This window comes from Anastrepha obliqua, chromosome 2 (genome assembly GCF_027943255.1).
Source record: "Anastrepha obliqua isolate idAnaObli1 chromosome 2, idAnaObli1_1.0, whole genome shotgun sequence".
Lineage (NCBI taxonomy): Eukaryota > Metazoa > Arthropoda > Insecta > Diptera > Tephritidae > Anastrepha > Anastrepha obliqua.
In genome coordinates this window covers 63,349,470-63,371,750 of record NC_072893.1, presented here as the reverse complement: position 1 = coordinate 63,371,750, position 22,281 = coordinate 63,349,470, and the positions used below count along the sequence as shown (strand labels likewise).

At 38.5% G+C, this 22,281-nt stretch overlaps 2 protein-coding genes across 6 annotated transcripts; one reads left to right on the top strand and one right to left on the bottom strand.

Moving 5' to 3' along the window:
• On the top strand, positions 1-16,795 carry LOC129238722 (annexin B10). 5 transcript variants are annotated; one of them, XM_054873860.1, is made up of 5 exons: positions 13,430-13,576; positions 13,685-14,393; positions 14,509-14,690; positions 16,125-16,187; positions 16,247-16,795. In XM_054873860.1, exons 1-4 carry the CDS (start codon positions 13,565-13,567, stop codon positions 16,179-16,181), a joined length of 960 nt encoding a protein of 319 aa, XP_054729835.1. In that variant the 5' UTR covers positions 13,430-13,564; the 3' UTR covers positions 16,182-16,187; positions 16,247-16,795. The 5 variants fall into 5 exon arrangements, with proteins under 5 accessions (XP_054729832.1, XP_054729833.1, XP_054729830.1 ...); XM_054873857.1 differs by lacking the exon at positions 13,430-13,576 and adding an exon at positions 1-188 and having other exon boundaries at positions 16,125-16,795; XM_054873858.1 differs by lacking the exons at positions 13,430-13,576; positions 13,685-14,393; positions 14,509-14,690 and adding exons at positions 1-188; positions 284-992; positions 1,107-1,288 and having other exon boundaries at positions 16,125-16,795.
• Positions 16,796-19,908: 3,113 nt separating this feature from the next.
• On the bottom strand, positions 19,909-21,258 carry LOC129238720 (TIP41-like protein). Its single transcript, XM_054873854.1, has 5 exons — positions 21,133-21,258; positions 20,968-21,059; positions 20,352-20,909; positions 20,131-20,292; positions 19,909-20,072 (listed from the first exon to the last, which is right to left on the bottom strand). Exons 2-5 carry the CDS (start codon positions 20,974-20,976, stop codon positions 19,983-19,985), a joined length of 819 nt encoding a protein of 272 aa, XP_054729829.1. The 5' UTR covers positions 20,977-21,059; positions 21,133-21,258; the 3' UTR covers positions 19,909-19,982.
• Between the last annotated feature and the right edge of the window lie 1,023 nt (positions 21,259-22,281).

Here is a 22,281-nt window from a genome sequence, read left to right as displayed (position 1 = left end):
CAGTCGTTTTAAGACGGTGGAGAAATAAACAATTGGCGAGATATTTACGTAAATTATAATAATTATTTGTTGTATACCTTAAATAATTTATATGAGTATATGGAAATTAAAATAATAAATATATAAACATAATACAAATATTGTTAAACATAAAAAACCTCATTCCAATTAGTACAATGGATTACACTGTGAGTAATAAAGTAGTATTTTTAAAGCTTAATTCTATGCTAATATTGATTTTATATCCAACATATTTCGCGTATGGTATGCGTCATCGCATTAGCCAACTCCCACTGTAGTGCCCGCCGCCCCATTCGATGCCTCCGCAGATGCACAGGCGTTACGAGCCGCCATGAAAGGTTTCGGAACGGATGAGGAGGAAATCATCAACTTACTCACTGCTCGTTCGAATGCACAGAGACAACAAATTAAGGCACAGTTTGAGACGGAATTCGGGCGTGACTTAACCGATGACTTAAAGAGTGAATTGGGTGGTACATTTGAAGACGTCATTGTTGCTTTAATGACGCCGCCCGTTGAGTATTTATGTAAGCAGCTGCATGAGGCAATGGCCGGCATTGGTACAGATGAGACAACACTTGTCGAAATACTTTGCACAAAAACCAATGAGGAAATGCACGAAATTGTTGCAGCTTATGAAGCAAAATACGACCGCCCCTTAGCGGAGCAAATGTGTAGTGAAACATCTGGCTTCTTTCGACGTCTATTGACATTAATTGTGACAGGCGTGCGTGATCCAGTGGGTACTGTGGATCCAAATAAAGCGCGCGAGGATGCAGAAGCGCTTTATGCGGCAGGTGAAGCAAAGCTCGGCACCGACGAGGAGGTCTTCAATCGCATTATGACACATAGCAGTTTCGCACAATTACGGCTCATCTTCGACGAATACAAAGAACTCTCGGGTCAGACTATTGAACAAGCGATCAAGCATGAAATGGATGGAGGGCTGCACGATGCAATGATTGCAATTGGTAAGTGGAAAATTGTTAAATGCTTTAGTCATCTATGAGTTAAATCTTTTTTATGTTCATCTACTTGTTGGCTTTACATCAATGAATTGCGGACTATTTTAAATGCATATGTAGTTGAATGCGTGCAATCACCGGCCGCCTTTTTCGCGAATCGCATTTACCAAGCCATGGATGGTGCCGGCACAAACGATGCTACTCTCATTCGCATAATTGTCAGTCGTTCTGAAATTGATTTGGGTACCATTAAAGATGAATTTGAGCGCATTTACAATCGCACCTTGTACAGTGCCGTTGTGGTAAGTAAATCCTCACCAATGATGCCACACCATTTAATATCTAGTTCCAGGAAGTGTACTCAATTAAATTGCTATAAGAAGTGAACATTTCTAAGTACTTAGATCTGATGATCCATTATATACTTTTTTACAATGTTATGTTGCTCTAACAGAATTCCGGTAGGAAATTTCGCCATACAAAAACCTAATTAGTTCCAATTTGTTATTTGTGTGGTGAAAGACGCAAGTGACGATTTTTTTTTTTAGAACAACCGTTCAGGAAAACAGCTACTCGGCTTTATACCTTCGATACAGATAAGCCTACCCTGTGCAGATTTGAATGCAGCCGAATATTAAAACGATTGCAAAACTCTAGCAAACTCACAGGGCTCTTATTAGCACTTAACGCAAGTCTGAGTCCCAAGTAAAATAGTAGTAAAATGTTTTACGGTGTCAGTCTCGTTTTTATTACACCTCGTTTTTTAGACAATTGTTTTAAGCTTAGTGGACTGAGTTACACTCGAAAAAAGAAAGTGGCTAGTATGGGTTTCTGTGCACTGAGCTGTAAAAGTTCGATACCAATGAGCCATTATCCCACCGTATTGCAAGCGCAGATACATGGCATATAAGTAAAACTTCTACTTCGAATAGCATCTGTATTTTGCCAGACAGACAGGCTGCCCTATGTGCGCCGCAGTCTCAAACTATCTAAAAACGTTGAGGAATGCTTCACTGACCTCAATAATCTGGCAGCAAGGAACACCATCTTGTTGGTTAAGAAGATAATGACGGCAACGAACAGGCAGACTGCCTAGCGAAATTAGGTGCTACATAAAAATTTTATGAACTAGAATCTTTCTGCGAGCTTAAGAAAACCCACTTAGGGAAATTGTCTACGACTGGGACAACACGGAATTCATACTACACTGGATGGAATGTCGAGGACAGGGGTAGGCAAAACAATTTATCAAGTACGCTCTTAAATATAAATAGAGAGAACCTTAGGAACTCTCGCTGAATATTACATTGTAATCTATGTTATAGTTCAGGTAGGACTAGCAGAGTCAAGAGTCTGTCGCTTATATGAACTGGGCGAAGAACTACCGGAACACATACTCTACGAACGCGCAGCTCTCGTAAGAAGAAAACTTATTTAACCGGGTATTGTGGCCCTGATCTATTGGTTATATGGAACAAAAGCACGAGGAAGTACTGAAATTCATGAGAAGCCCTACACTATAGACTCGCGGTCAAGCACCAATGGTGGCAGTGGGCTATGGCCCAATGAATAACTAGACTGGACTGGAACTTTTATTTGCTTACTTATTTAAAAGTTTTTCTAAATAATTATTTAATGAGATGGTTGTCACAATGATAAGAGGTAGGCCACCTTGACGGGATTTCTAAATTCGTTCATTGTGACGCCATTGAATGGCGAAAGAGGTACGGGATAGAAGAGTAGCTAAGGAATCTACATAGAATAGGGCACACTCCTTAACCCTGCAGTAGTCGCGCGGTCTACATATGTAATCCACCATTGTTAAATTTTAAATTTTTTGAAAATCGTGCATCGATTTCATCGGAGATTTTTGCTACTTGTCACTAACAAATAGAGAGTCACTCTCAGTGTTCCGCTGTTAATTGTCGCATGTGGTTGTGTCGCTAGAGGTTCGTGAAATTCATGGTCTACGTATGTATGCCGCGCGACCGATTACGTAAGTATTTTAAATTAGGTTTTATGCTAATAGCTAGTTATACTTTGTAAATAAAAGTGGACTTTTGGCATAATTTTTCATTTTACAATTTTGTGGAACTTTTCTTATAATATTTACATATATATGCTACTCTGCTGAAATGACTTTGGACAAACAACTCTTGTCCTTCAGAGGGCGTTGTTCTTTCCGGCAGTATATTCCAAATAAATCTGCTAAGTATGGACTGAAAGTTTTTGCACTTGTAGATGTTCATTACCCATACACCTATAACTTGGAAATTTACGCCGGCCCGAAGGTCCATTTCGGTTAAGCAACGAGAGATTTGATATCGTGATGAGAATGGTGCAACCAATTTTGAATAGACATATCAATATTACTATGGGCAATTGGTTTTCCTCTCTGAAAATAGCAAAGCAATTACACTGTGGTACAAAAAAAAAAGTTGCAAAAAAACTTTGGATCGGACATGGTGGGGGTTGTAGCTTATGAAAAACTGAAAAGAATGGTATAGGAGAAATTTCCAATACACCCTCAAAATCTCATTTTATGGCCATAAAACCGTTTTTCAGTAGGTTGATATGAACAATCCCTCCTAACTTCGCCAATTTCCATCCGATTTCGAATTTGCTTTTTTAGTTCGAAAGAACAAAAACAAGCCTTTTTGACAGTGTGCTAACATTTTTTCTGAAATGACAACTGATGAGACTGTAGGCGGAAGTATTTGGAATTTTTTTATTTTTTCTCTATTTTTTCGACTTTGACATAATTTTTACGATATTATCCGATATTGAGGATTTTTTTTAGTACCCTACTGTGTTAGTAAATTTAATTTTGCGTCGAATGAGCTATATTTGACTGTAATTGAATTAAAATTAATAGAGTTGTGTGGGTTTTAAGATTTTTTCTTTTTTTTTACTACGAGATTTGGTATGCGTTTCGAAGCATGAAAATAATAACAAGTGTCATTATAAACGCATAATATTTATTGGAGTATTGTGCAGTGCAGCACTGTACGGTATGGTGCGGTGCAGTACACAACGGCACTGGTTCCAAACTTAAAAATGCATTGGAAACGGCCCTTTGGAGTTTAGTATGGTACGGTACATTTGTCATTTCTTCATCAGTTTTGAATACTTCTCTGTAAGAAATTCGATCATCATCATTCATCTGAAGTCGTCATCAACTAAATTCCATTGCTTAAATCGAGAAGCGAGCGTTTCAGATTGTCTTCCCGATAGAAGTATGTAAATCACGAGAAAGATCCTGAAAATCTGAATTTGATACAATGTCTCGTTCTGAAAGCTTAGAACCAGACGGAAAGTACTCTTCATCATCAGGTTTATTGTTATCAGTTTGATCATCATCAGCAATGAGTTGAACTTCCTTCAGTTCATGACCTGCAGTTGAGTCAATCATATCGTCCAAGACTACGGGGTTCTTAAGAGTTGCAACATCAGCATATTTTATGTGCTTTCGAGTTTTATAATGATGACCGTTTACGTCCGTTTTACAAAAATAACAATCATCTGGTTTATGATAAGGCTGATGATGCCATATCATCGGAGAATATTGAGAAATTTGACGTTTTGATTTATATCTTATGAATACAACAAACAAACAATAAAACTTTGACGTTTTAATAAGGTTAACTTATAATAACAAACTTCTTTTGTTAATCAATGTACAGTGTGAACTTTGGTAGACTTGGGAGCTTTTTCATATTTCTATTGAAAAAAATGTGCTATAATATGTCAGATATTTTCGTAAGTTCTAACCAGTTCTGTTGTATGCAGTACAGTGTACTCTTATGTATACATATACACTCCAATAAATATTACGTATCTATAATAACGCATCAAAACACGTCCTTATTCCCATTTAGCGTAAGCTATACCTACATACCAAATTAGTAAAAAAAAAAATTAAATCTTAAAACTCACACAACTCTATTAATTTTAATTCAATTACAGTCAAATATAGCTCATTCGACGCAAAATTAAATTTACTAACACAGTAGGGTACAAAAAAAAATCCTCAATATCGGATAATATCGTAAAAATTATGCCAAAGTTCAAAAAATAGAGAAAAAATAAAAAAATTCCAAATACTTCCGCCTACAGTCTCATCAGTTGTCATTTCAGAAAAAATGTTAACACACTGTCAAAAAGGCTTGTTTTTGTTCTTTGGACTAAAAAAGCAAATTCGAAATCGGATGGAAATTGGCGAAGTTAGGAGTTATTCTTCACATCAACCTACTGAAAAACGGTTTTATGGCCATAAAATGAGATTTTGGGGGTGTATTGGAAATTTCTCCTACACCATTCTTTTCAGTTTTTCATAAGCTACAACCCTCACCATGTCCGATCCAAAGTTTTTTCGCAACTTTTTTTTTTGTACCACAGTGTTATTTGATAATGGAATTACAATGGTTGCTACCGTTTGAAAAGATAAAAGAGAAGTTCCCCGGGAATTTAGAATAGCTAGAGGCAATCCAATATGCTCCTCAAAATTTGGATTTCACTCTCCATATACTCTGGTTTCTTATGTACTAAAAGCCAACAAAATGGTAATAGCTATGTCTACAATTCACAACGATACAGCGATTGATTCTGACACCGGAGATCAACGAAAGCCGGAAATAATAACATACTATAATCGCACTAAAAATGTCGTTGATCTGGTTGACAAGATGTGTTCTCTTTATGACGTATCTATGAATTTGAGAAGGTGGCCGCTGAAGTTCTATAATCTTGCAAACCTCAGTGCTCTCAACGCATTATGCATTTACACTGCAAACAGTAACAATGAATCTGTCAAAAAGCGTGATGTTCTCATAGACTTAGCCTTGTCTTGGAAGAAACCACTGGCTCACCAAAGATTAACACTTACCACGCTACCTAGAACACTGACATTTAAAATAAAAGACTTCCTGGATCTTCCACAAGTTGTAACTCATCAAGGTCCAACGCATAATAACTACGTCGGTCGTTGCTACGATTTTGGAAGGGCCCGTTATAAAAGCTCCGGTAAAGTGTGTAACGCTTGCAATAAACGCATTTGTCCTGATCATTCCAAGACTATAGGTTCGTCATGTTTCGAAAACAATTAAAACATCTCAATTATCTTCTGGTTATTTTATATATATTTTATACTTTTGTGAAGTATCTTAATTTTTTGTTAAAAAATGAAGTTTTGGTTTTTATTTATTTTATGTAAGAACAGAAAGTTTATTTATGTTATTTTTGATTAATATTAATAAATTAAACAATAACAAGAATATTTAAAACAAAAGCAATGGAAGAATTAAATATTTATCTTTTGTATTTTTAATTTTAAAATGGATTACATATGTAGACCGCGCGACCAATTACGCCAGTTTCAGGGGCGCGACTACTGTAGGGTTAAGCACAAACACTTCTTGAAACTTGATAAAATGGTGTGGTTCAAGTACATATTTGTCATTTAGTCGACCTCTAAAATATTATACATAAATATGTTTTTCCTTTCGTTTTCCTTTCGTTTTCCATACTTTTTTATTGTTGTGTTGTTTGTTGATTGTACCGCTATATAGGATGTAAGTATTCGACCAACTAAAATAATTATCGATTGTAATGTAACCGAAATCCTTAATTCTAACACCTCGTGCCGTCTAAAAAATTCACTTGTTGCATGCAACCGCTTTTATATTTAAATACTAAAATATAAAAATTAAAATAGAATTTGGTAAATAAAAAAATTTTAAAATTTCATGTGAATTGGCTTTTGACCATATATTTACTTATACATTAGGCCGGAGCGATTTTTATGAAATTCAAATTTTCGATACGATGCCTTCAAAATTGTGTAATTTCAACGACGCCAAATCGCCCCGGCCTAATATATGTATGTATATACACACACATACATTCGTATAATTTTACTTCATTATATTTAAATATTTATTAAAGTTTTCATTTTACAAAAATATTTGCAGTCGGAGACTTCTGGCGACTACAAAAATGCCTTGGCTGCACTTCTGGGTGGAGCTTAAGTGGCGTTGATATTTCTTTAATTTCTTCGATACAAACCGTTTGATGTGTTTTTAGTCAATTGATTTTTATGCAATATTAACAACGCACGTGCATGGTAACTTATACAAGTACTGTGGACGCTAAATATATTTATTAATGTAGACAAACTTGACACTTAAAACTATAAACTAGTAACGTTGTAATTTTTGTTGCAAATAAAGGCATTTTAACTTTTGTAACTCCAAATGTTTTATTATGAGTAGAGATCGACCGAACTTTGGCTTCCGTGACGTTCAGCTTTACGGTAACTTACAAAAGTACAAGGAGCCGCAAAATCAATCACCCCATCGGAAGATTTATAATTTTTGCATATGACGTCGTACATAATCATGTTTGACACTTGTGAACTAGGCAGCTGCAGTATAAAATAAAATGGAGCGCGTAAAGGTCAAAGTAAAAATTTCCATTACTCAAAACCATTTGTTTTTATTTAGTAAAAAAGTTATTCAAAAACTACATTGGATGATTGATTTTGCACCTCATTGCATATGGAAAATATACGTAATCAATTTTGTATACACACTAACGAAATTAACGCTTCTATAATACATTTTATGCTTTGTTTTATTTCTCTCGTTTAAGTTGAATTTTGAGCTTTAGTGCATTAAGAGACTTAAGGTAGAATTCTAGTTCAAATATTTTTGTAGTCCATTTTAACTCGTTTTATCCCTGTGTTATGAATTTTTCTTATCTTATACTTTTTGAAATAATGCGTTGAATATTACTACTTTTTCTTTTATGGAAGTTAATCAAATAAAAAAAAGTTAATCAATAATTTCAAATACAAATTTTATAAAATATTCCAGATATTCGAAATACATGAGGTCTACTGAATTGAATTTGAAAAGGTCGAGCCAAGGAGCACCAGGAGATTTGGTGGCTCCTAAAACACTCAGGCTAAAAAGCCCATTGTATTTAAAGCTCTGGAAAGGGGGTAGATAGTCAAGGAGGGAGGGAGAAAAGTATCAGAGAAAGAGATAGGAAAGAATAGAGACAGAGATAGAGATAGTTAGTCCTGTGAGAATTTTCCAGATTCTTTGGCAAATCTGTAAATATCCTCCAGTTTTAGAGAACGAATATTACCCATTCCCATGACATCGGAACCCAATACCCGTAGTCGCGCTCTAGCAAAGGCAGGACACTCACAGAGAAAGTGCTCAGTGCTATCCGCCTCCTCCAAGCATGACAGGCATACCGGGTCCTCGATGATTCCAATGGTGGTCATATGCTGACCCCATGGGTTGTGTCCTGTAATGATGCCGACCATCAACCGAATGTCTTTCCTTCTAAGTTTTAGTAGAAAGTTTGACAGTTTTCTGTTCGGACTTGTCACAAAACACTTTGCAGTTCTGCAGCGTTCTAGACCGGACCATCGCTCTTTATGTAGATTGCCTACATAATCGTTGATCCAGTTCTTGATTCCTGCGGGACTGATTCCGATTATTGGCTCTGGCCCCTGTGGGGGCACCGCTGATCCACGGTTGGCCAATTCGTCGGCAATTTCGTTTCCTTGAACACCGGAGTGTCCCGGAACCCATATAAGTACAAGCCTGTTTTGTCTTGCGACAGAATTAAGCTTCTTCTTACATTCTTGAACAATCTTTGAGGTTTGCTTCGCGTTCTCCAGGGCCTTCAATGCAGCCTGACTGTCACTGAAGACTCCAATCTGTTTCCCGCTCCATCTCCTCTCGATTATCCATTCGGCTACTTTTAGGATGGCAAAAACTTCTGTTTGGAAAACAGTTGCCATTCCCCCCATAGCGTAGTGATACTTATTACTATCGTTTAAGTACCATCCGGCTCCAGACCCTATTTCAGTCTTGGACCCATCGGTAAAGAAAATATCCGTCAAACCTCCCTGCATGCCTCCTGGATTGCTCCATTGCTCACGCAATGGAAATCTGACATCAAATTTCCTTCCGAATGAAACTGTGGGTATCAGGTCATCTTTAGGTGCCAAAAACAGTGGACACTGCTCCGACAGCAACTTAAAGATTTCTCTGTGTCCCGAAGTTCCATCTTCGTGCCAGAGACCATATTTATGGAGTCTGCACATTGCTTTTATTGCTTCCTGTTGTATCTTAAGATCCAGGGGGAGCAAATCGAGCATAGCATTTAGGGCATCTCCAGAGGTTGTACTCATGGCACCCGTGATGCATAAACATACACTTCTTTGCAGCCTGTATAGTTCCCGGATTGTGGACTTAACCATGCTCCGTCGCCACCAGACCACAGAAGCGTAAGTGATGATTGGTCTGATAAGTGCCGTGTATATCCATAGGACCACAGCAGGTTTCAGACCCCAAGTTTTGCCAAAGGCTCTACGGCATTGCTGAAAAATCTTCAATGCACGATTCACCTTCAGTGAAACGTGTGTCTCCCAAGTCAGCTTCTTATCCAAAATTACTCCTAGATATTTAGCTTCGTTGGAAAGACCAAGTGTCACACCTTTCAGTGTTGGAAGACTGAGTCCATCCAATTTCCGTTTTCTCGTAAACAAGACTATGGTTGTTTTGTTCGGATTAACGGAAAGACCTTGTCTCATGCACCAATCATCGATTTTGTCAAGAATCCTCTGCACTTTCGTGCAAAGCCTCCTTAAGGATTTATCCGATGTTAGCGCACAGACGTCGTCCGCATATGCTTGGACATGAAAGCCGAGTTCCTGCATCTCCACTAATAGGGAGTCTACGACGAAGCACCACAGCAGCGGAGAAAGAACACCCCCTTGGGGACATCCTTGCTTGGCCCTGACTGTGATTTGCTCGTCATCGCTCCCACCAGCGGTTAACAGCCTCTCAGAGAGCATGGAGTATATCCATTTTATAATGGCTTGATTAACTCCGTGTCGTTCGGCAGAAGAACATATCGAGCCGAAAGTGGCATTATCAAAAGCCCCCTCAATGTCCACGAACACGCCCATTGTGTATTCGTCAGCTTCCAGCCCAGCTTCAATCTTGCTAACAAGATCGTGTAAGGCTGATTCACATGATTTTCCACTCTGGTAAGCGTGTTGATTTCTACTAAGTGGACTTCTCGGCAATACCCCCACTCGAATATGTTTCTCCACCACTCGTTCCAGACTTTTCAACATGAACGATGTCAAACTGATTGGTCTAAAACTTTTTGCTAGAGAATAGTCATCTTTTCCTGGTTTCGGAATGAATACTACTCTTACGCGTCGCCATTGGGATGGTATATAACCAAATGCAAGACAGGCTGTAAAGATCCTTTTCAGGGCCTCAATCAGCCTGTCTCCTCCTTTTTTAAGCATTGCTGGATATATTCCGTCAGGTCCAGGGGACTTAAAGTTTTCAAAGGAAGATAAGGAAAACCTTATCGATTCCCTTGTCACTATCCGACTAGCAATATACCAGCTGTACCTAGAGGTTCCACCATTGCCACCGTTGTTGTTCATGCCACTCTCACCTTCAGAGAGAGTTCTACTACCCGGAAAGTGGGTTTCGAGTAAAGCATTAAACGTTTCCGATTTGGAAATGGTGTATGAACCATCAGGTTTTCGAATGGAATCCAGCCTTACTGAGCGGTCTAAATGAAGGACCTTACAAAGTCTCGCTGTTTCCCTCATTTCTTCGACGTTACTGCAGAAATTTCTATAGGATTCAAGTTTGGCTTGCCGTACTTTCTTCTTATATTCTCTCTGTGTAAGTCGATGATTGGCCCAGTCCTCTTCTGTTTTGGTCTTCAAGGCCTTATTAAGAAGTTTCCTGGACCGTACACGAAGCTTCGACAGTTCAGGGTTCCACCAAGGAACCGCTTTCCCCTGTCTGCTTTGCCTGAGTGGACACAGTTCCTCGAAGCAATTGATTAAAGTACCTTCTAATTTCTTAGTCGCATCTTCAATCATTTCTGCTGATTTGAGTTTTTTCAGGTTTGGTAATCGCTCTGTTACAAGCTCACCATACCTGTCCCAGTCCACATTTCGAGGATTCCTACCGGAAGGTATTGATATTGTGTCAATTCCCAGTCGGAATTCGATAAGACGATGATCAGAAAGAGAGTCCTCTTCCAAAACTCGCCATCGGTTGATTTGATTTCCAACTGACCTATTGGTAAGTGTTAAATCAATCACCTCTTGTCTCCTTCTGGTCACAAAAGTTGGTTTGTTACCAGTGTTTTGAATGACCAAATCGGATGACAGGATAAAATCCAGTAACTTGAGACCTCTGGGGTTGCATTTGCTGCTTCCCCACACAATGTTCTGTGAATTTGCGTCACAGCCCACTATTAGCCCCAGATTATTGGATTCTGCGTACTTGACCACTTCTCTTAGCTCCCTCGAAGGAGGTGGCTGTACAGAGTCATAGGGTAGGTAGGCCGAAACTATGATAGCTTCGACACTGTTCCCACTTTTCCAGTACTTTATTTTTGCAGCAACGATATCTCCAGAGCATAGCTCTTTTAACATCGTGTGTTCGATCAACCTCGGCATGATAATACATGCTCGCGGTCTCACATTCCCTTCACAATGAAGTATTTGTCCCCACGACATAGCACTTAGACCACAGATACGCTTGTGACATACCCATGGTTCTTGTATAAGTATTATGTGTGAGTTTGTTTGCAGTTTTGCATGCCTACGGCACAAGAGAGCCGTAGACGCTTTGCTATGCTGCAGATTAATCTGTGTAAATATTACTTCAGTCATGAGACTGAGTATATTTACGCTTTGTCCTCCACCTTATCCTGGACGCGGAACTGGATCCGCCCCAGATGTAGGTGAGGACGGCAACCGTACTTCGACTTAAGCACCTTGAGGGACCCAAGATCGATACCCAGTACCAGGTGGGAACCCGTCTCCGAAGTGGTAGCGGATTTCTGCCTGGTGCAGGAGTATACTCTCCAGAGAGTCGTGTCAAGATCCTTGTTCTGAACACGGATGCGTTTGAGGAGTTCTGCTGAATTACAGGAAGGACCCGGAATCCAGACACTCGCTCGTACCAGCCTTTCTTTGCTACTCTCAACAAGAATAAACTTGCTGTTTTCGCAGGCTGGAATCTTTGCTATAGCTTTTTCTAGCCATTCTCGGGAAAAAGCATTGGAACAGTGCACCTTTACGATGCCGTCCACCACGCTTTTCCCCTCGAACGTCGGCGCGTCTTTCGACTCACCGATAGCTTTCCAAAGATAGCTGTCAAGATAGTCTTGTTGCCCTTTGGACAGTAGACCATCTTGTTTGTCGGTATGTATCTCCACCGTCATTGCCTTTGCTGCCATTCTCGCGAATGATTCGCCAGACGTTGACGGAAGAGTGTCATTCGACATTTGAGGTCCCTTAGCCTCTGCCTTGTCAGGCAAAGGTTTGTCTGCCTTGGATTGGGTCGAGGATGCAGGCATTTCCGAATTCCGTCTCTCGACTTTCCTCTTCTTTGCCTTTCTCCTCTTCCCTGTCGTTGGCACAGACCCCGTTTCGTTTCCGGAAGAGCGCAGCGCTACAGAGGAATTCTCTGTTCTGCCACGCTTTCCCGTTTCCGTTACAGGTGTCGAAGTTGACGGAGCTTGAGTCCTTGCCTTAGCTAGTGCTTCGGCTTGCCTCGCCTTCTGTCTCCTTCGTTTGATCTGCCTTGCGGTTAGACCAACACCTGCGTTCGAATCTCCAATAACTTCGGTCTTTTTACCGGTACTTACCTGATTCGCACCAGGTTTAACCGTTATCAAAGACTTACTCGGTACCAGAGATCCGTCTGAGTCTACTGAGAGATTGTCCGCCATCTCCACATCCTCCACAACTTGTTCAGTTGCTTCAGATCGTTTCGACGGCGGTGTATCACTCACACTCACTCGGCTCTCCATTGGCATAGCCAATGTGCCATGTTTCACCACTAGTAGTTCGCTTCCTCCGGAACCCTGGGTGTCAGTTCCGGTCATAGGGGAATGTGGGGTTCGGGCCTGCACATCCGATGCCCGAGCCGTCGATTGCTCTAGGTCTACTAGTTATGTCCATAATTTTATGTCGTTCAGAATTTTATATGCATCTCATTCAAAGTAATTTGTATTACAGTCAAGTGCGGGTTGCGTTTACTTATGATAAGGAATTTCGGTTTTTCGGTAATTTCTCCATACAAGCTCTCCACCCAAATATTGAAGAGGCGACTTTCTTACCTACATACAATATGAGACAACATTAAAAGTAAAATAACAAACTGAAAGAGTCGACTATCATTTTATTGGTGTGTGTAATAATTGCATTTTTAATAAGAACGTCTGTGTATGTGTGAACGTATATAAATACATACAAAGTTTTTGTATGTAGTCTATGCACTGGCTGAGAGAATCATCACTACTATCATATCATTCGTGTACATATGAGAGAGGATTCATTCAACGTGCGAGCAGTTAAATGAAAGTGACTGAAATTTAGTCGTTTTGTGACTGTGGAGAAATAAACAATTGACGAGATATTTACGTATTTTGCATACCTTAAATAATTTACTTTAAATAACAATAAATATATAAATATTTATTAATACAAACTCATTCCAATTAGTAGAATGGATTATACAGTAAGTAAATAAGTAGTATTTTTAAAGCTTAATTCTATGCTAATATTGATTTTATATCCAACATATTTCGCGTATGGTATGCGTCATCATAATTTTCATCGCTATTAGCCAACTCCCACTGTAGTTCCCGCTGCCCCATTCGATGCCTCCGCAGATGCACAGGCGTTACGAGCCGCCATGAAAGGTTTCGGAACGGATGAGGAGGAAATCATCAACTTACTCACTGCTCGTTCGAATGCACAGAGACAACAAATTAAGGCACGGTTTGAAACAGAATTCGGGCGTGACTTAGTCGATGACTTGAAGAGTGAATTGGGTGGTAAATTTGAAGACGTCATTGTTGCTTTAATGACGCCGCCCGTTGAGTATTTATGTAAGCAGCTGCATGAGGCAATGGCCGGCATGGGTACAGATGAGACAACACTTGTCGAAATACTTTGCACAAAAACCAATGAGGAAATGCGGGAAATTGTTGCAGCTTATGAAGCAAAATACGATCGCCCCTTAGCGGAGCAAATGTGTAGTGAAACGTCTGGCTTCTTTCGACGTCTGTTAACATTGATTGTGACAGGCGTGCGTGATCCGGTGGGTACTGTGGATCCAAATAAAGCGCGCGAGGATGCAGAAGCGCTTTATGCGGCGGGTGAAGCAAAGCTCGGCACCGACGAAGGGGTATTCAATCGCATTATGTCGCACAGCAGCTTCGCGCAATTAAGGCTCATCTTTGACGAATACAAAGAACTCTCCGGTCAGACTATTGAACAAGCAATTAAGCATGAGATGAGTGGAGCATTACACGATGCAATGATTGCAATTGGTGAGTGGAAATTTGTTAAATGCTTTAGTCATCTATGAGTTAAATGTGTTTTGGGTTCATACTACTTGTTGGCACTACATCAATTAATTGCGGACTATTTTTAATTCATATATAGTTGAATGTGTGCAATCACCGGCCACCTTTTTCGCCAATCGCCTTTTCCAAGCCATGGATGGTGCCGGCACAAATGATGCTACTCTCATTCGCATAATTGTCAGTCGTTCTGAAATTGATTTGGGTACCATTAAAGATGAGTTCGAGCGCATTTACAATCGTACCTTGTACAGTGCCGTTAAGGTAAGTAAATCCTCTAATAATAATGCCATGCAATTTAATATCTAGTTGCAGAAAGTGTACTCAATTAAATTGCTATAAAAAATTTAAATTTCTAAGTAAGAGGGGTAGATTAAACAGTTGGAAGATGCAACGAAAACAATTAATTGGGCTTGGAACGATATGGCACAATGTGCGTACATGGATTAAGACTGAACTGATGGCAATAATAGAACCCAAAACACTGATACAGTGTGTTGCGATACCTAGAGATGATATCTACATTTTCACTGATAGCCAAGCGGCGATAACACCCCTCGTAAAGCAGTCGATAACCTCTAAGGTAGCCATGAAATGCCACACTCCTCTTAACGAGGTGACTGAGTCATTTGACCTAAAGTTAACATGGGTTCCTGGCCATTGAGGCATTGAGGGTGATTGCAGAGCTATTGAACCAGCGAGACTCGACACCAAGTGGACTGAGTACACAGACAATGGCATAGACATACCCTGACAAACATGTAAGCTACTTATTTTTGAGGAAATTATAAGATGAGAGAATGAAAGATGGCGTAATGACCCCATATGCAGAATCGCCCGACAATTATGGCCGACTCTAAATGCTAAACGCACAGAATCTCTGCTAAGAAAATTTAAGCTTAGCTTTACCAGACTGATTTCCGTTAAGGGGAAGGAGCTGTCTAGATGAGGAAAAGGAAGAAACGATCTCGCACCTTCTGTGCCATTGTCCTACTCTATCAAGACGTAGATTTACCATTTTAGGTAGACAATCCCTTAAAAGATCTCAGTACTGTGGAAATCAGGGATCTTCTAAAATTTTTGAAAAGTACAAACTGGTTTTAGGAAAGATAAAGACAAGTTCCCCACACGGCATTAGAATGGGCTTTGAGTATGTCCCACAGTGGGCAACCCCTTCAACCTAACCTAACATAAGTATCGTTCATAAAATAACCTAAAATTATTCTATGCTTTACCTTGGACCGTTTTTCAATTTCTTACTTTCTTTCCTTTTTGCCTTTTCCTCTTACTTCCGAATTGCAACGATTAAGTAGCATTTGAAATCAGTTGTCAAACTTTACATAACCTTTCATTATTGAATTATGGGCCAGATACTGGTCAGTTTAAGATAAAACCAGGTTTTAAGTTTTTAAGTTTTTCTTAACTTTTTTGGTTCAAATATTTTAAAAAGGTTTTTTGCAAAGCTCGACATACATTTCATTTTTTTTAAATATGCTAAAATAGGTGCTCGGAACTCTTCCTCTAACATTAGACCTAACTTTTTATGGAGAGACAAAATCTCGTGTAAGAATTTTTGGGGGAGGCTCGAAAACTCCAACACTTAATTTTTGATTTTTTGCGTCTTAGTTTCTTTATTTTGATCCAAGCTTGTGAGCATTATAGTGAAGTAAATATTGAATTTTGATCTTTTTTTTGCAGTCGGAGACATCTGGGGACTACAAAAGAGCCTTGTGTGCGATTCTGGGTGGAGTTTAAGTGGCGGTAACATTTCTTTAAATTCTTCGAGAAAATATTATAGAAGTCAAATATATGTATTACAGACTCGTCAGGATGAATTCGTTGCGTCCGTTGCGACAAGGTGTTCGACTAATACATTTGTTGTGTAAAACTCAAAATAATGCCACAATAAAAGTGCTCTTATATTATATAAAGAAATCAGCTGTTCTGTTGTTGTTCTTGTGGCAGCTTAAACATTCCCCATACTTACATACGGTGAATGCTGCTGGAGTGACAGTCCTTGGCCGGATATAAATCCGGGTCGTTTCGGTAACGTAGAACCGACTGTCGTGGAAACGGAACTGACTGTCGAGGGAATCGCTGTTCTGTATTGTAGGTTGCCTACATTGTTTTTGTGCCATACGTATGGCAAAGTAGAGAATTGACTTTGTCCAATCCAAAAAGATATACAGCACGAACGTGGAACATCCATGGAGTCTCTATATAAATACAGACAATCAGATCGGCTGTCGCAGCGGACACCACAGACTCATTCTGGCGGTCCTATTAAAGTAGAAAAACTGTAAACTTTAAAATATAAAATAATAATGTTGTAGTTTTTATTAAACTTCTTATTAAAAAAATCAACAATAGTTTTTGTTCGGCAATTTTTTTTTTAAATGTATGTGAAATGCAATTATAAAGGACGAGTGAAAAAATATCGGGAACTGACGGCTGAAATATTGAAATACTAAAGATAAACGATAAGAAACTACGTCATCAAGGCTAACAAGTTACTCCGGTCAAAATGTAAGTAAATACCGGCTTAGGCAGACTCCATTTGATAGAGCGAATGCAACAGAACCTAATTATTACTGATAATGGTTGGGCCAATAGCCCCCCACTGTCTCTTATAAATACACAGAAGTTGCTCTTCCCATCAAATTACGTGACTTTTGCCGTAGCTGCAGAGAGAAGGAAGAAATAAAGATTGTTGAACACCATACCTGTCGCTGCTCAGTTCTGACCAAGAATAGCATCCACGTAGTGTGGAACGGCAACGACTTTCACTTAAGTTAATCTAATAGAATTGTTGTGTTAGAAGGAGTAGGATATTAAAGCGGTTAGCTTGAATGACCATGTAAAGAGGTGGTTAGTTTTTTGTGTGAAGCTCGTTAAATGTATCATGGTGAAGTCGATAGCTCATAGGATCCCTCGATCGCCGTGCTAGATGCTGAATCTCATATTTTAGCTCGAAGAAGTGCCCATTTTCGGATGACATCCGGTGGCTATCCCTAGTGTGGTATTCTGATATGTTTTTACCTTCATCAACTACGTCCAACTAATCCATATTGTTGTTGTTGTTGTAGCAGTATACTTAGCCCTGTCAGTGTTATGTAGATCATCTTCGTCTAGCTAATCTAACGGGGGCCCAGGAAACTCGCTGCTTCGACAGGTTAGGTCCAGAGTGAAAGGGGTGTTAGATGAGTGGTCCAACTAGTCCATTGCTACGCTTGGTGGTAAACTACATGTATTTTTGTTTAGCGGTACGAAGGCAAAACGACTTTCGAGCTGCATAGCTGCACGATAACTCCACTTTTTTTCCAACGACTGGTAGTTTATTTCTTAACCTTAAACTGAAATCAAGGGGAAGTACATCATTCATACTCGATTGTCAGTAAATTTAATAGAATCACCTGTTGAGCTGACGTAATTATAAAGATTTACTTACATTTTTGTGAAAACTTGGCACTTTCTCTTAGTTCTCTTACACACCTCATTTATAATTATCCCACCTCATTTTCGGGTCAGGGATATACTGGCGGGCAATTGTTCGTCGAACACGAAATTTATCTTCTCTGTTTGGTGAAGGATGGTTATACGCGGTATAGTAATCAGCTGATTTTGTGACGTAATAAAGGATATGACAGCGGTTTGTTTGTTGGTCATATACGAAAAAATTAAAGCAGCCGTTGTACATTTTAAAGCTCTGTTAGCAGAGAGTTACAGCTCTGTTAGCCAAGAATTTGACATAATTATAATACATAGTTTTGCATAGCATCACTCGTTTCTTAGCCTAAACTCAACTTAACTTAAAACACGTAGAGAGCTGGAGGTTTTAGATTCCTAAGTTATGTATCTTACGTAAATTGGGAGCCGTGAGAGATTCATGCTTCCAAATAATTCTTTACCTATTTTGAATAAAATTCCTCAAAATATGTCATACAGAATTGATTGTCATATAAATGTAAAGAAGCAAACAAAAGAAAAACATTGTAAGCCTGAAAAACGAATATGACTGGTGCAATCAGGATGATATACTGACTAACAATCTTAAGTTTCTACGAAAACTAAGTAAAATCAAAGTCTTGGTTAACAGAGCTCTTACTACGTCAAAATAGACACAATTCGTTGCCGTCTGAACAACTACAACAACATGAATACATGTGAAATGAGCTGTCAATTCCTTTATGACGTAGCAGCCAAGGTTACTCTCCCAATCGAGTGACCAAACCTTGTAATCAAACTGTCAAACGCAAGAAAATGTATACTCACACATAAAGCCAAATAGTCACATATACACACACATTTTCTTGCTATAAACCAGTAATTCCCCTTCCTTTTGTTTGTATACTCTCGGCGCCTGACGACACACTGAGTTCGGAAAGCGCAATATCTTATTCTATCATTCTTGGTCACGAGCACAAATGCAAGAAAAACTACATTTGGAGGCTTAAGACGCGGCAATTCACTTCTATTATTTTGCTTAATTTAAAAGTTAAAAATCTTATAATCACAAATATTACCAAACCATTCCAACTTCGCTTCTTTTTTGCTTATTTATTCAACAGTTGTCAAAATCGTCTAAAATAAATTGGCGGCTGTCAGAAGGTGCTACCTTCTTTATTCTGTACACCGTGTGTACTAATCGTTCTAATTTCAAAAAGCGTTAAAAATGGATACAGCTCATGTGTATGATGATAAAAGAATATGAAAAAGGTAATACTTTGGACTTAAGACCACAAAAATTTGATAAAGTCGTAACCATTATTGAAACTTTATTGGAGCTTGAAAACCGTAGACGCGCTGGATTACCATACTTACTTTTCTGCCTTTTGGTCTCTGATGTGATCTTCAATAATTTTTATGTATGGCAGCACCAATTTTGCGTTTGTTTAACTCTCTCTCTCTCTCTCCGTGTTCGGCGCAACACCAATTGCACGGTGTTCGCCAAACTAAAATGCAGTATAACCAGAGAACGTAAATTCATACGTCAATCAATTTACGTTCTCTGGTATAACTACGGCCTTTCACTTCAATCTGCGTAATCGTGTGTCATCTATGATCTTGTATTTCATCGTTGAAAACGAATCCACTTTTATTTGTCTTGCTATCATTCTTCGAGTCTTGTTCTATTGCATAGTACTGGTTGCTTTAGGTTGCGCAACGTGATTATCACCAATTGCACTACTATTTTACTCTTGCCATTGCTGATTTTTTGCAACGTTGCACTTTGGTTTAATACAATTAGGAAAATTTCGCCACTCCAATTAGGTGCATCGAGGATGATTCTTCCTTAATCGTCCTTACTGCCTGTCATACAAATGCCCAAATGGAATTATACATAGGGGTATCCGTTTTCATACAAACCTTGTCTTGACGATTCCAAACATAAAAAAAAAGAGTCAAATCGGTCGAGCCGTTCTTATACTTACATGCGGAAATTAATTTTTATTTATATTATTTACTTCAAAATAATACTTGATTTAATTTTAAACGGGGTATTAGTCCTTAATCCTTTATTCTTGTAGTCGATTGTTATATTTGTGTAAAAACTCTTTACTTGAAATATAATTTATATGTTTTCCTTTCTTTGATCGGTATATAGTTTTCTATATCATTGGGTACTGTGAAAAATGGCGGTGGTGCCTGCAAGGAATCAACATTAAACATTTTGGACAGAAAATATGTTTAAAAAAATACTAACGTTTTTAAGCTCGCTATATGTAGCCTCACGTTGTGTGTACTCCTTGAATATATAACTGTTCTCAATTTCGAAATGGAAACGAGTGTCGTGCATTTTAAGTAACACATTATCGACTCGGAGGAAATGCCTGAGCAGTACAAAGAAACCCGACGGCATCACTCGCTAAAAAGTTAACAATACAAATTTAATTATTCGTTAAAAATACGAAATTGGATGCATACAATTTTCACTGAACACGATGAGATTCCGTTGTCATGCAGCTCATCTTCGAACAGCGTGAGGTCATGATAAAATAGTATCTTTTCGCGTTGCATCAATTTACATCTGTTCAATTCCTGATCTGAATCCTCCACCCGAAATTTATCGTTCATTGTTCCCTGATAAGTGGTTGTAAAAGTCCAGTCAAACGGCTTGAATTTTTCTTCCATATGACATTCAGGTCTGCTCTCCTTCCATTCCTGCGCACAGGCCACTTGTAGAGAATGCTTTCCGTTCTCCACTAAGCGCAGTGCGTCCATTGGTAGAAACTCCAATATAGCACCATCTTTGTGCTTTAGTATTAACTTATTCTTGTGAAAAACCATATCGGGCAAGTGCGGCAACTCAAGTGCGTAGCGATATGTGCACAACTCACAACACTCATCATCACCTTGATTGCAATTGCCATCTTGGCCTTTTATGCAAATGCTTTTAAGTATGTGCGATTTGAGGTAGCTTATGTGCCAGTTCTGAAAGTCAATACTTTTACTATTAACTGGTAGACGGGGTACCAACTCGTCCTGTAAACACCAAAGGTCAATAGTTGAAAATCATATCAATCACTGTGATACCACATACCTCCATCATACTTATAATTTAATGTGGATACTGGATACAATTTAAGCGTTTTTCGCAGTTCGTATTTTGTTATTTTTACATTGACTATTTCACTGTTGAAAGCAGATCAAATCATGATATGATAAAGAACAAGAATGATGGAAACATGGATAAAGAAGATAGCACCTTTGTCATTTCACCAGCTGACTTTAAAACAGATTGTGAAAATTCATGCTACCATGTGTTGAGAAAAGTATAATTTTTTTAATTCCAGCCGAAAGCCTCCGATGCTAGCGCTGCACTACTTTCAGTTTGTATAATAATTTTATTGTTATGTAAACCTTTATAAAATAAAATAAAATAAATAAATTTTTTAATTGAAAAGAAAAAAAACAGGTCGAGTTCAATATAATTTTTTATTTTTTTTTTAATGTACATATATTTAAGAATGCACACAGAAAATTTAATATCGTTCTGTTGAATATTTTCAAAGTTGCTTGAAAGTACAAGGCAAACTTTAAACGCGTATTTCTCAAAATGGTGTTTTCAAAGCCGCTGACCAACATTACTCGAAAACGGTAAAACCGATTAGTCTCAAATTTTAACACGAGTTTTTAAATATATTTTTTGTAATTAATCTAAGATTTTTCCTCACCGATAAAATTTTTTTGAAGTGAAACTTCTTAGGCGTCGATGAACGAGCAAGAATGAAGAGTAAAATTTCAAGGCCATGCAACGTTTTGAGCATTTTCGTTCCGCGAGAGAGAAAAATATATCACATAGAGGAAAAGGAGACAGACAGCTATACCTTATATATATGTATCTTAGATACACTTTTGGCTATTTTTCCTGAGTTTTTCCTTGTGGTTGATAATTTCTAGTGAAAAATAACACTGCCTACTTTTTGGCGCTTGTTTGTTGGTGCAAACTTGTAGGAAATATATTTTAGGTGCCTACTTTTTGGCGTTATATTTCCTTGGTGCCTACTGTTTGGGGCGTTTATTGGTAACGCTACTTTAGTATTAACAATTGATGACGTAATTTCTCTAAATAAACAAACAAAAGGAAGAGAAGTTACTTGTTTGTAATTATCCAGTGGATGGGTATACACAAAGATTTGCGATTTTAGATTAAACAAACTAATAAAAATTAAGTGACGTGTGTTAAATTGTCAAAGCACCTCCAAATACAGATATTTTCATTATCATCCAAATACAGTCTTATTTTTTTATTCTGGTGACGCTGTGGCAAAAAAGTATGTATGTGTATATATAATTTCGTGTAGTTGACAGTTTCCATAGCTTGGATGTTGGTTTATTTGTTGTACTGACATAA